The sequence below is a fragment of the Lepeophtheirus salmonis genome, chromosome 1 (assembly GCF_016086655.4).
Source record: "Lepeophtheirus salmonis chromosome 1, UVic_Lsal_1.4, whole genome shotgun sequence".
Taxonomy (NCBI): Eukaryota; Metazoa; Arthropoda; class Copepoda; order Siphonostomatoida; family Caligidae; genus Lepeophtheirus; species Lepeophtheirus salmonis.
Window position 1 is genome coordinate 5,448,161 of NC_052131.2, and position 15,622 is coordinate 5,463,782.

Consider the following 15,622-nt stretch of genomic DNA (forward strand, 5'->3'; position numbering starts at 1 on the left):
GAGAAAGAAAGAGGTTGCGTGACTCTCTCACGTTCTTTTGTACGACAGTTTTTTCTCCTTTTCAAGTTAAATGTGCTTTGCTCTCAAAGTGCAAGTGGCTTGGGAGTAGAAGTGTCCGTTTGTATTTGAATAATGGCCTAAGCAAAGTGATTTATATACATATATGTAATGTAAAACAGTGTTTCTCAAACTTGTAATATAAGGGAGTAAGGGAGTGCGTTAATGAAATAACTGAAACTATGGGTGGGGGGGGAGGGGATTGAATAAACATTTTGGCTTTGTTATCGTTTTTGTATAAGAAAAAATAAGTATTTTGGAACATTTTTGTGCTGTGGAGCACAGTTTAAGAAATTTTTTATAAGACATGGGGCAGGTAGGGGTGGTCCCCCCATATATAGTGATTTTAGACAAAGATATGGACAGTAATTACTTTAATGTAGATTATTTATTCTACTCCGTGGCCAACAAGACTTGCACTTAGAAGTCCCAACAATCATCAGTGCTATTCACTGTCATTCATGAGCAAAGGCACTTTATATTTGGATGTTCTTTCTACAAGAACCAAAGAATAATGATAAAACTTTTGAAAAAAAAAAAAAAATGAAAATAATCTACAAATTGTCAATTTTCCAAATTTCACACGCGTGTAAAAGCTTAGAATGTACAACTCTAATGATATATTTCTTCTTTCTTCATATAGATTTCTAGCTAACTTCCTAGCCAAAAATTTTTGGAATGAGTAATCTGAAGAATGAATCTAATTTTCCACAGATGTAGTCATTCTTATTTAACTTTTGTGTATTGAACTTCCTTTCCTACTGTATTCAATTATATTCAAGACCTGATTGAACATTCGTGGATGCACATAAAAGACATAGTGTACATGAGGATTTCTTGCGGAGTTATAATTGTAGGTCCTTATCGGACTCAGAGTAGAATTTAGGATCCACATCAGAGTAATCTTTAGCAAATGTCCTTGTTTATTTCCATCTCCAACTTCACCCTCCACCTCGTCAATAGCTGTTTGTAGCTGATTTAAAGAAACGTTAAAATAAAGAAGCTGCTCCTCTCAAAAGCATTCTTTAAATTGTCAGGGCTATCATTTTGATTTTTGTATTTTTTTACATCCCAAAATCCTCCCGATTAGCATCTCTGAATATAATTACCAAAAAGTTTATTGAGAACGTTTGTATTTATAAATGTCTAATTTACATATATGAGAGTGATCACTATTTTTGAGATGTAATAGTATATTGTCAAATGGTCAGAGAAATCCTCAAAAAACCAAGGATGTCTGAAAGTTTTACTCACTAATCTTCTTTCAGTTTCATTTGAAAAATGCATAATCTTTGACAACGTGTGACTATTTCTTATTGAACTTCAAATCAAATTTGTTAGTATAAACGATATATTCTCGCAGGCTCATACTAAAATTGGCCAAAATCTTTACAATTTGTCGGATGAGTTTTGAAAGGAGATAGAGTGGAGCCCAAAACTATTTTTGCAATCAAGAGACATGCCACATACATGCTGGTTCATTTCAAAAATAGTTATCACTCAAGTATATATTATATACCCATTACATAAATATATTTGGATGTCATTTTCTATTTCCAAAAAGTAATTCACCTTTGGGAATTTAGTTTTCTAAAATACATAACTTATGTTTATATATGTTATATACATAAAACCATGTAAAACAGCAAAATAAAACTTTCTTTTTCTGTTGGTAGTATGAATATACTTAAATAACATGTATTCCTTTCCCTTCATGAGTAGGCAAAACCTTTTCTTTTTTGCCTAGTTAGACTTATACTACTTGTAATATTCAACTGTATAAATGGTTATTGCTAGAATTTATTTATTTCTTTAGACAAATTTAATTTCCCCCTTTTTCCCATTAAAATTTTTTCAGCAAAACGATAATTTTTGGCTGATAAATCCCTCCATCCCAGATGCCGTCATTATCTATGTCGAACATACACTCATTTATCCTTATTATTTCTTGGAGCAACATCTACATAAACAGTTGTATACTGTGGTCATTCCACACGGCGTTACTTTTATTATATCACGCAACCTTTTCCCCTAAAAAGAAACAGAAAAATAGGCCTAAAATCAGTTGGGAGTAAGCCAATTTTTCTCAACTATGGAACTATTGTTGAATGCCTGATGAGGATTTGTTGATACATTGCTTAAAAGGAACCTACTATAACAATAGTTCTAATGATTATGTTCTAGTAGCAAAAGGTTATCCGATATAGCTCGGGTCTAGGAGGGAGCGGGAAATCCCATTGACAATGGTAAATATTATTTCTTCTTAATGTTTATACCCCTTCGGCGCGGCGGGGCCGGACATTATAATAAATAATATATGTATTATTTTGAATTTAAAAAAATATGTGTTATAAACTTGTAATAGCATACCAACATATGTGTAAGAAAAAAATTGTCTAAATGAGATGTCCATGTTTATTTATTTTCAAAATCAAAATTCGCAAAGAAAATTGCGAAAGTACTTTTTCAAAAAAAAAAAAAGTATAAAAACAATTTATTAGCATTCTAAAGAGAAATACAAATTCAACAGGTTTTTTTTTTCATACATGCAAAGACTAAAATTTCCACAAACTTGATTTAATATACTTATCCCATATTCCATTGAAATTTCATTTTTTGGACCTGAAAAAAAATGAAAATAAAACAAAATTGCAATTTTTACCGATTTCTTATTTTGCCCAGAACTTTTTTGATTTGGAATAAACTGAGAAAATGTCCTTATTTGTATAGTTCAGATGCCACTCACTTATTTATTTATATTTCAACCCCCTATCTTTTCTCTTTGATCTCCAAAAAGAACTTTTGTTTGTATAAAATAAGTCCTCATTATATTATCCTTACCCAAAAAATTGGAACCCCTGTCTTAGCCGGACCTGTTTCAAAGGAGGTATCCATGCAAAATTTCGGCCTCCTATATCCAACGATGAGGGGCCCCATACAAGACACTCACACTCACAAACTCTATATGTTATATATATATATGATACATTTGGCTATGTATTGTTTTACATCAATAATTAGTAATGCTGTAATCTATATCAAAATCCTATTTAGCTTAGGTCTTAACTTTAATATCAACGTTCATAAAATTCGAAATTAGTAATGGTCTTATTTTGATTTTGGATCTCCTCCAAAAGTTTGAGAAATATAATATTTATGTCTAAGGATCTTAATCGATCCGGATAGGGGATATTTGAGTTAGATATTATGTTGAACGTTACGTTACGTTATGGATATGTCCTCTCTTTACTCTGAGCGAATCCAATATAATGTGATGACGGCTTAGCTCCTCTTCCCCCAAATATTTTTCCAAATTGTCACTTTCCTAGGCTGCAGTCTGATGAGGACGGATAACATATTGATCGGAGCTAAAAATTCACTATGTTGTCTTTGCATCACTTTTGAGGGGGTTTTTTTCTTTTACTTTGTGGATTCCAGGACTGTTCTCAAGCCTGGAAGTCTTGTTAATCTTGTTTAATCTTGGTAATGAGATCCTTAGGAGACGTTGCGTGATACCTTGTCCTAACTAATCCTCACATCAAGAAGCGCTGACAGACAATTTATTTCGCCCTCTGTCATAGTTGTCCTTGGGCTGAGGAGGATATTTTTTTCAAAAGAAATGTTTGGTTTTATTGCTCTACCTGTTGATATTTCCGAGGAAAATAAATAAATAATTTAGTTAATCAATGAAACCATTCCAAAGCTATAATATGTTTGCTGGTACACACTGTACTTGGTCAATTTAATCAAATTGAGGATGGACATCGTAGTAATTCCTGCCTATGCCTTTGTTTATTTTCTTCCTCCCCCCCCCCCCTCTCTTCATAGCTACTTTCGGTTGTTCTAAGAGCATTCGCCTTGAACATTATTGCCTTGTACGTGCCTGTCTTGTATGTATTCTCCTTGTAACCCTGGTTCACTGTGAGACGTTTTCGTCTTATCTAGTTTTTCTCTTGAAATGTCTTGCCTCGATACCTTTTTGCATTGATACTTTTTTGCATTGTATAATAAGAAAGAGAAAGCCACTTTTCTTTAGTTATATACATGGCTTTGTAGTGGAATTTTTACCATTGTATTTTAGCATTGAACGTTGTAATAACTTTATATAGTCGATTAATTGCAACTGATATACTAAAACAACAAATACAGAAGGGAAATATAATTATTTCACTAATTATTTATGTAAATAATATATACAAAAAAATGATTTAATGAAGAAACAATCATAAATATAAATACTGGATCTGAGTACTTTAATGCAAACACAGATCTAACTAAACATGTCAATCATTAATAAAGTGTTCGGTGATATATCTGCAATCCATCTACAAAAATCAAAAACAACGACCATAGAATATATCTTATGTTGATATAATAATAAGTATAATTATTGATATTTCACTACAGATCCCTCATTTCATCTTATTTTAGTCAGACGCTATTCTTTTTATTAGAAAAAACTTTGTGAGACGGTTGGAAAGATCGAGGTCCCAGATGGTATTGCCCGACCCCCCGAGTTTATAAATTCTTGCCCATCAGAGATATCTCGGGATGAGAAGAAAATCTTGATGTCTTAGGAAGGTTAATTGACCAATTGCATGATTTGCTTAGGTTCCAATGCAGATAAAATGTTAAATAACATTTAAAATATCCCTAATTTGTTGAAGTAAAGCAGAATGCCTGAAATCTTAATTTTCATAGAAGAGGTCCCCATTTTGATCTATAACTCTAGTACAATCTATGATGTAAGTAGATATTTCAATATATCTTCATGGCCTTTTGATGAAGAAATGGACTGCATATGAAGGATAGTGACTCTTTGCAACGTATGGTAGCAGGAGTATTGCATTATTCCTTACCAATGCCTTGCAGGCTATGAATTTATTAAACAAGCTAGAAAATCACAATTCTTCAGATCCTAATATGGTATTTAGATTTGATTTTTGCGTTAACTCCGTAACAAAAAATACCCTATATATTTTGTTGTCAACTGTCGATTCTGTTGTCTCGGTTGATACGTAAATGCTATCTCATAATTTCCTAAAAAAATATTGTCATTGGGGCTAATTACGAAGCACAGCAAAATAATTTTTTTTTTTTTGTGAATAAGTATGGATTTTTGAATTTTTTTTTCAAAAAATTAAATTTTTCAAAAATTTTCCTTAAAATTTAGTATTTAAAATTCAATATTCTCCCTCCCTAAAATAAAATAAATCTTGCAGACATTCTGATATAACATCATGACAACTAAACTCCCTATTCTCCCAAATATTCTTCAAATTGTCAGGGCTACCACGTTCATTTTCGGGTTTCTTCTTCGTTACATACCCAAATGATTAGGATTTACAACTCCATTTATTACACATTTATGACAAGGACATTTTTAGTATGGGGGTTCATTTTTTCGAGCCCATGATGGGTATAGAAAAAATAACTTCAGCCCAATCAACATTTAGTCTCGGATCGAGAATCAACACTATTTCACAACATATGTATTAACATAAGGCTACAAGTTTGTCTTTTTCTTTTCGTTATTTGAATCCATTTATTTATAGTTATATATAGGTATATATACTTAGGTATGAATGGGGGGAGAGGGAAGCTGCTGGGATAAATATCACCGGGAATTTATGGTGAAAAAAAGACAAAAAGGATTTATATTCATATATAGGTATAAATATATGTATGTATAAAGATCTTTTCCACTAACCATCGTGTACCTAAATAAATATATACTTATATATAGATATATAAAATGATTGTGAATTTATTGGATTTAGATCTGTTCGTATGATTGTAATATACCTATATATTATATTATATTATGTATACATATGTTTTTTGATTCTTGAGAGTCTTCTAGGTTGTCAAAACATTTGTATTCTATGAGGGATAGGTTATTTAGTGTGATTGCTATTTTTTTTAACACTCTGTTAGTAATTTTTTTAATGTTTCTTTAATTGATCAGATGGATTTGATCTCATTATTTATAGGTTAACATTGGCGTTTACAATTACTCCATCTTTTGGAAAACAATTTGAAAAAAGAATTTTTGTATGAAAAATGCAATTTTCAGACCAAAAAATTTCAAATAAAATTTTTGGTAAAAAAAAGTCAAAAATCCACAGTTATTCACAAAAAAAGGATTTTTTTTTCGAAAATACACTCAAAACTTTAATAAAAAAAAAAATTTCGGAATTTTTTTTCAAAAATCGATAGCTATTCACAAAACCTTAGAGTTATTTTTTGCTGGGAGGGGGTAATTTGGAGCCACTCCAGCCAACCTTTCCGTGCGGACGCCCCATATATGTATATACTATATGGAATTGTTTCATTGAAAAAACTACCTTCTAAAATTAGAAAAGGAAAACAGTTGTAGCGTGTGCTTTTCTTATTTTTGTTCATTATTTAATCGGTCGTGAGTGTCTGAACTTATCCTTCAGAACTCGGAATTGTCATTTATGCCTTCGCCTGGTACTTTTTTTTTTTCATTACAAACTAGTCAACTCTATATGGAGCATATTTTTTTCTTTTCGACTGAGATGTTCCCCACTGGCCACATGCTTGATAGCCTAAAGAAGTCCATAAAAAAAACCGCCACATCTCAATGGCTATTCATGCAGGAGGAGGTCTATCAGTGGGGAGATACTGGACAGGGCCATTAAAGATAACCTTGGCTTGAAGTCCTATATCTGGAGAAAGCTGTACCTTCTTACTAAGAAAATGAAGGACTCGGGGTTTCAAAGAAGTAACAAACTCTGCCAAATTTGTAAATTAAATCCAAGCATCATGAAACTGTTTATTTATGAGTCAAAATTCACCTGGGACACTCCCTATAGCCCAAATAATTACTGCTGGCTGGCAGAGGACAGAAGTAATGTTCCTCCTGTGATAAAAACCTGTCCTGTCCAAGATAATAATGTTTGGCTTGATCACCAGTGATGTCATACCAGCTCACTCAGAGAACGTGGATCTTCTTAAATGCCATGGCTTGAAGCCACATACCCTGTCATGCATTACTTCGACAGGCAGTTCCACCTCATTACGAAGCCTGATGAGTGATATTCCAACAACCCTTACCGTAACCTCTGTTATTTCTAGTTATGATCAGTGTTGAGAAGGAAAATAAAAGAACATCCCTATAGCTCCTTGAGATTCCTGAAGCTCTTTTTGAAGAGAAACATGTCCCGCTTCAACTAGAAAGTTGTAATAAAGGCCTGCAAATGGAAGCATGTGTTTATGGCCCTGGATAATTATACAAGGCTCATTTGGTGTTTTTTGGCAGTAATATTAATTTGATTTCTATTAGAACAAGTCCACGGGTTTTACCCAGACTCATCCTTCTATCATACATAGGAGGAGCATCCACAGGGGTTGGGGGGGAGAGGTCCCTACCCCAAACAAAGAAATGATTGCTTTTTACTAGATTTTTTTTAGACATTCGATCAAATTATGCATCAGAGCAAAAAAATTAATTTTTTGTGAATAATTATTTTTTTTAAATATATTTTTCTCAAAAGTTTAATATTTGAAATTATTTATCAAAAAATTTAATATTTGAAATTTTTTTCAGGGAAATGTATTTTTCTCTAAATGGCTTTAAATTTTTGAGATTTATTTCAAAGATGTTTAATTTTTTGTGAATAAGTATGGTTTTTTGAAAATTGTTTTCAAAAGCTTATTGTTTGAAATTTTTTTCCAAAAAAAATAATTTTCTATGAATAACTTTGGATTTTTGAAATTTTTTCCGAAAAAAATTAATTTTTATGAATAACTATGGTTTTTTGAATTTATTTTACTTCAAAAGCTTAATATTTGAAATTATTTATCAAAAAATTAAATATCTAAAAGTTTTTTCCATTAAAAAAAAATAATTTTCGGTCAATAGCTATGGATTTTCGAAATTTTTTCCAAAAATATTATATTTGAATTTTTTTCAAAAATATAATTTTCTGTGAATAAGTTTAGATTTTTGAAGTTTATTTAAAAAAAAAATTAATTTGTTTTTGAGTAGCTATGGATTTTTGAAAAAAAATCCAAAAATTTAGTTTTTGATAACTAGCTATAGATTTATTAAATTTTTCTCCAAAAACTTAATTTATGAAATTTTTAATCTTTTTGTTTTATTTCAAAAAATTCAAAAACCCAAGCCCCCAGTTCAAAAAACAACTACCCTGCAGATGATCCAGATTAGGATATAAAGACCAGGAGTAATCGAAGTGTAGGCTTTTGAATCGTTGTGGTGTTGATATTTAAAGAAGATTGGTTATTTATACGTTCACGAAGATTGTTTTATAGTTGAAATACGAGTATGTATTAAAGAAATAAAATAATAATAAGCCCAGAATTGATGGATCCATACAATGCATAATATATAAAAAAATCCTTGAGTGATAATTACTAATTAAGAAGTGCTTTCGAAACTGATTCTTTCTTTCAATCAATGGTAATGGTAGGAGGAGCAAAGTGGGACTGGAGTAGAGCGGAGGCTTTCCTTAGGTAGATATAGCAAGAAGAGGCCGTGGGGGGGGGGGTGAAGAAAATAAAATACGGTTTTATTATGATTGTTGTAGAGTTATTTTTAACTTTTTGTTATCTACACTGCAGTATTCGATATTTGAAGTATGTACAATAAAAAATAATAATGATACTTATTTTTTATGCAGTCACTTTTGAAAAAAGTAAAATGGTTTATAAAAATAAAGTAAAGATTGAATACATGTGTACAGGGTGTGTGGACGACAACATTACTCCATCAGCTGATGTTTGATCCGTCTGTTTTTGGTGTTAAAATTTTTCCCGGGTCATAGGCTTCAGTTATTGTTCACCACATGTAGCGATCGCATCATTTTACGTGCCCAACAAGAGTCATTATGTTCAATGAGAGAGATCGTAGGTGCGCTGCTATTCAGATTATGCTTAATGATCATATAAAATTAAGCAAAGCTGACATCTTTGGCCTTCTGTCAATGCCAGTTTGAACGGTCAGACTCTCGCCAGCTTGAACGGTCAGACTCTCGTCAGTTTGAACGGTCAGACTCTCAGGAAGCAGCTGGAGGAGTCATCGGACCCGATAGGCGTTGTTGACAGGAAGAAGAAGGAGGAGATGAGCACCAGGATTTTTCGGGACGTCCCCTTCATCAACAAGGTCAGGGACATCATCGACGAGGACCCCTACGTTCCATGAGAGTGAAAATTCAGTGACATAGAAGCAGTGCAGATCCAAAATGCCTGTTCTCGGTTTCGTAGCTGAATTGAGTGAGTTTTGGCCACAGACTACTACATTGAATAGATAGCTGCTCTATATCCTAATAAAGATATTTGTTTTTAAATCAATAAATATTATAAAATAAGCTTGTAGTGGTGTTTTTTTTTTTGAAGCGGCAGATTTTGTCCACGCACCCTGTATATAAATATTAGTTTTGCGATTTGCTACTGTTTGGGAAGTAAAAACATACTAATTTATTTTCTTATTTGGAGCGATCCAAACCTCTAAATACATAAAGTGACGAAACAATGACCAAGCCATAAATATTTGGCTATGTTTAGCTGACTATGAACAAATTCCTTTTCCCACCAGGGGCACTAAAGATCCTATGAGTATTATCATAGGTCAAAATTCAGTGTGGAATGGGCATGTTAAAAAAAGAAACCGAAAATGAACATGGTAACATTGGAGGAATGTTTCGGAGGCAAGCAGATTAGCTGTGATGAAGCTTTATTAGATCAGCTACAATCAACTTTTATGAGGGAAGAGACAAAGAAGGAAATAAACAATAACGTTGGCAAGAATTATTCCGATGTCGATCCCCAATTCTACTCTGATACTCAGAGCCCAACACTTATATCTCTGCAACAAATCCTCAGGGTTCTGCTCCGTCTTTTATGAGTACAGGCATTAGATAAAAATGACAGCTGCTAAGGAAAATAAAATTTGTTCTTTACACTATCAATTACAAATTAACGGGGCAACTAAAAAACACACCAGATTTGCTAAGTGTTTTTCAAAGTAAACATAATCACAGCTACATTCATCAAATTGTCAGGGTTACCATGTATACTATACAGTCAGGTCATATTTTCTACAGCTCTATGGATGCTGCGAGAAGAAAGCAGGTGCAAGATTTGTGATATTGTGATTTGAAGACATATACTTAAATTTTTTTTTTTGGTTTAGTAAACAAGCCTGCAATTGAAATCTAATTCCTTTGTTTCATTTTACAATATACTAATTATGGACAGTTTAACAAATGATATTCATAGAACTGATACTCAAACTCATACCACCTGTTCTTTTTCCTTCATTTTTAACTCAATTTCAAACTAACTAAATCCGTAACCCTACATATCTTTGACATTAGCTCTCCGTTATCTTAAGTGTCTGACCAACTAATTTCTGACTGGAGGGAGAACATTCTTATTTTTGCAATCAGAATATTCAGAGTGTACTGCCTAAAAAAGTACAAAAGCCTTTATTTTGAGGTTTTCACTGGCAACGTCCAAGGCTGGCTGCATATATTATAATTATAATAAAGTATACATACATACATATATGTACAAGTTTTTAAAGTCAATTTAAAGTCCAAGAGATGCTACTAATTAAACATAACCTCTAGTCCAGTAGTGCCATCCCTTAGACTTTGCACGGACTTTTCAAACGACCCTTATATATTTTAACTTTAATATGGATTGAAAACAGAAACTGTACCTTTTGAGATACAGGTTTACTAATTAGAAAGTAATTTAGTTATTTCTAGATCATTTTCTGTATAGGAATAAAATGTCTCGTAGGTACAAAAAAAAAAAAAAAAAAGAAGAAGATTTTCCTTGGAAGTCTAATGAATAATTTATTTATGATCACTATGATAAATAATAAAATTTGTCGTAAAGTGAAGATACACAACATTGTAATCAAAAAAGAGAACCTCAATATTTTCAAAATTATTTATTGTTTGAAAAATATTTGTGTATAATTATTTAGCTATAAAGAATTATTGTTATAATATGAAATGATATTTTTTGTAGGCCAAAAAAGTAAACATTTGGGAATTTAAAGGCCATTAAACTGTTGATTAATGTGAAAACAATCAAAAATAGACCATTTGAATCAATTTGTTATTTATTGATAATAACTTCTGGAATATTCAAGAAAAAACCATGAAAAACTAAATGTCGAATGAATGAAGATTCATCAGGTAGTTACATTGTTGGAAGCTGAACAAAAAATGCAACTTAGCAAGAAAATATTTATATTATTTTTTTTTGAAAAATGGATCTTTGACAAAACTCCAGAAAGCAATATAATGGAATCGACGTAGCTCATGGACAACGTGCTCGGGAGAAATTATTCACTTTAACTCAATGTGCATAGGTTTGCGTCCCAATCATTCTGAGAAAAAAATTATTATATTTTATGTTTATATACTTCACACGAAGTCACTTCATGGGGCGTTATTTGAGTTATATTTGCGAATTTCAAAACACACTTGACGTCATCAACAGCCTATCCAAAAAATAGTTAACACACACGTTTTAGATGAGACTGATAAAAACCATTTGTATAGTTGAACCGGAATAGAGACTAAATTAAATCGGTCCAAAAAAAAAAAAATAATAATTATAAGATTCATGGACCGGTCAAGAATATCTACAATGAATAGCAGAACATCTCTCACTCTAATTCATGCCTTTCAAAAAAAATAAAAAATCATCATTGCCTTGAATGTATTTCCATTAATTCTTTTGCAATGCCTCGTTAAATTAATGAAGCGAAAAATTAATAGCAAAACACACACGAAAAATATAAAAATAAATTAGTTTGATCCTTGACACTTACCTACATGACTAATGATCACTATTGTTGTAGTGCAGGGAAATATGTTGTTGTTCTAGGTCTAATCCATAGAGAAAAAAATTTAGAGAGAGAGCTGACAAAGATTTTTACTAACCTTCTGGGCTTAGTTAGGCAGACAGAGAATATATATTCTAGTCTTAAGAAGTTGAATACTGTTGTTGTGTTTGGTCTATTTTCAGAGATTATTATGCTGAATTCTTGATAAAAAAATCAATCTATTTATTTACTTTGAACATTCGACTTCAAATACATACAGGATTCTAAACTATTTTCCAGTCTCGAGAAGACACTCTGTGTCTGCTTTGGAAAAATACTATCTCTAAAACATACCATAATTAACAGCTGAGCTCAATAGAACAATCTTTTGCATCCTTGTTACTTAAATATTTTTCTTCTGCTCTATATGTAGTCTAATCTTACTGGTTTTATTTTTCATTATTTCTTTAGTCTTTTGTCCCTTTCCCGGCTTCGTGGAGAATGGGAAAATCCTTCTCGTAGGGAACATGGGTCTCTATGAATACCGCCCGTATGTTCGAAAAATACGTAATAATCGACAAATTATGTATCAGTGCAATCGGGGCTACGTACTCCTCAATGGACCCACTGGAGCAACATGCATTGATGGAACATGGAGTCCACCACAGCTTCCAAGGTAAGAAAGGCATTTATTTGCTGTTTTATGAGTAGGTAGAATCAAAGTGACGAAAATCTCCTGTTAGAGTGAGATGTTGGTTTTTTTGTTTGGATATACTACGTTAGTTTTAGAGAAAACGTTGCTACTTATTTTTGCCTGACAGAATTGTCCTTGTTTATTGAATTAAACAGATAAATTCATGGAGGTTGCATAGTTAGTTATAAAATTATACTCCCCAACTTTTGGCACTTCCTATCTTTTCTCTTAATAACTTATTATCAGAGGATTCAATTTTCTCATTCTTTTTTTTTTTTTTTTTTTTTTTGTGAAAGAGAGGAGAAGAAACTTCTTTAAAATTCTGTAATTATTTACTATAAGGCCTACAGGCTCTGCCAGTCTTAGGCATGAATATTGGGGCACTTGCCTCATCCGTGAGCATGCATACTATTTTTGATAAAAGAAAAAAAAACGTCTCGTAAAAAATCATTTTTATTAATTCTATTTTCTTAAAAAAACTGTCATTAAAGCATAGCACTGTCGTAAAAATATTAATCCAATTAATAAAGTAAATAAACATAACATTGCCACTTTGACAATGAAAAAAGCTCTGTATTTTATTGCTAAGAAAACAAGGAATCCAAATTATTCTCATGTAAAAGCAAGTCGAAATTTATATAGAATAAATAAAAAACATCAAAATTAAATTCGCATTTTGTTATTAAACAAAATGAGCCCGGCACAAATCGTTATACTAGACCCTACACCATCAGTTGGGAACCCTGTCAGTTGGGAACCCTGTTAAAGAGTAATTCAATGCATGTTTAGAGCTCTTAGCGAACTAAATAGCTACTCGCAGCCAATGCAATTTAGAAAAAAATGATCACTTAATTTTATAGAAGTTTTTCATAATAACATAACTAATTAGTATCCATGTTTTCATATTTTGTAGATGTCAGGAAGAGGCGCATGCCAAGAGTCGCTACTCACGTGAATCAATATTGCAAAACAGTACAGCGGCGACAACTCATCGCCATCGCCTTTATAATGAGGCTCACACTTTTAGTTATGCGGATGATTTGGAAGAGCCCCTGGTTTTACCCTAGGAGAGAACTTGTCCTCTTCTTTGAAGGATGATTTCAACTATGTATGTAACAAATACAATTTTGGTGCTGTTTAACGAATGCAATCCTAATACAATTACTTCTCCTTCTTATTCCTCTCTCCGACCTTTACCCAACCCTTTCTGGACTACCCTGAAAAACGCGTCATTACATTATTCAAATACAAAAACAATTAATTTGAAACGTTGTTTTAACATAGCTAGAGTAACAACGTTCGTTGTATATAAATGTTAGTACAGATGGAAGAAAAAAACATAAAAAAGTAATAACTCCTCTCTCTCTCTCCTCAAAATGGAGTGGCCTATACGCAGTGTTGCCAGATGGTTATTAAAAAAATTTGCTTTATCTTAAAATTAAGATTAGCTGTCAATTTAGTGGGGGAAGCTATGGGTTACCTAATGAGCATTAAATTAAAAAGTATATATATACAAAACTTCTAAAGTATGTAAAAATAAAAAAGTTAGAAAGAAGGCATTGTATAATATCATTTCAAGGAGTCATCATTGGACATTCCGATTTATTTTCTCAATTTCTGTACAAATAAAGACAAGAACTTTAAAATGTTTGAACCCAAAAATATGCCCAATAACTAATTAAAAAAAAAATTCTAATTTATATTCGATATAACCAATAAATGCTTCGAGTTTCTGCAAGTCTACAAGGTGCTCATTTGCACTACATAAAAAATCAAAGTCAGTAAACTTCTATGATCATATTATTAAAAATCAGATAGAAAAAAAAATTAGATAATTTTCCGCCACCCTGACGGATGAACCATTTTCGTCTAAATATAGCAGGAAATTAGTCAATCTAGCAACATTATGTGTATCTTTGTTCATCAAATTATTATCCCTAATTTTATTTGAGGCATTTATGAATTACTTATCCATCTGGCCTCCACAAATTATGAGAGTTATTCAATCAAATACCAAGATTTAAATTTGTACTTTGATGTTCGTGTTGGTTTTATTATGAAGTAAAAAAACACAGATATATATAAAATCCTTTTCTTTTTATATGTTGGTCCCTCAGATAGTATTCAAATGGGTCACTTTTGTATATTGCTTGATTCTACATACTTTAATGACACATGTCTTGAGTGATATAATCGTCTTCTAAATTAAATAGCAGTTCAATTTTTTTTAAAGTGTTTATATATGGGGGTTTGCACTCTTTCCTTGTAAATACTAATCTCTCCTGAACACCCATTCCCCCCCCCCACTTCCCAATCTGTTAAAACAAAGCATTATTACCTAATTAATTAATATATATCCATACATTAATGATGATCTTATGTAATTGTTAAACATTATGTATAATCAAGTCATATTATGTTATGTTAGCAAGGAAACATTTCTGGTGCTCAGAATTTATATAGTACAGACCGATGCTTTATCCAGCATTGGTGAACATCATAGTTGATAGATAAAGATTCTTTTTTTTATAATAAAGGGTCGTTTTTATGATTATTAATAATTGCCTTGTTAAAAAGGATTTAGGCTAAATTTGAGTTATTTTTTGATTTTGTTTCATTCTAAAGATTTTGCTAATATTCTGTTTTATGATATTTTAAGAATTGTTTTTATAAATATCTATCAGTATAATTTACATATTATATATATATATATATGAATAAGTTAAATATTAATTATTATTTGGCTTGTATAGGAAAAAACAATTAATGTTCGAGAATGATTATAGTTTTTGCTGTTTATTCGTTAATTTTTCCTTCAATATTATGTTTAATGTTTTGAGTCATGGGCTCAAAAATTTTATTGAGTTGTAAGAAGATGAAAAATTAACTTGTACTTTATTATTAATTATTACTATGATCTCAATAAAAAATTAATATGTTTGTCACATGAGTCTTGACTTATTTTACTTATGTGTACTGTATATAAAGAGTAAATCTTTTTTAAATGATATTCCTACATGAATACTAGTCTTATTTGGACA

The 15,622-nt window shown here is 31.5% G+C and overlaps 1 protein-coding gene across 1 annotated transcript in view; it reads left to right on the plus strand.

Annotated features, from left to right (window-relative positions):
- LOC121114981 (protein lev-9) overlaps positions 1–14,408 on the plus strand; it is a 129,533-nt gene extending 115,125 nt beyond the window's left edge. Inside the window, exons 10-11 of the mRNA XM_040709123.2 lie at positions 12,359–12,563; positions 13,495–14,408. Of these exons, the coding sequence (XP_040565057.1) occupies positions 12,359–12,563; positions 13,495–13,648 (359 nt within the window). The 3' untranslated portion in view covers positions 13,649–14,408. The remainder of the gene's footprint in view (positions 1–12,358; positions 12,564–13,494) is intronic.
- The last annotated feature ends 1,214 nt before the right edge of the window (positions 14,409–15,622 follow it).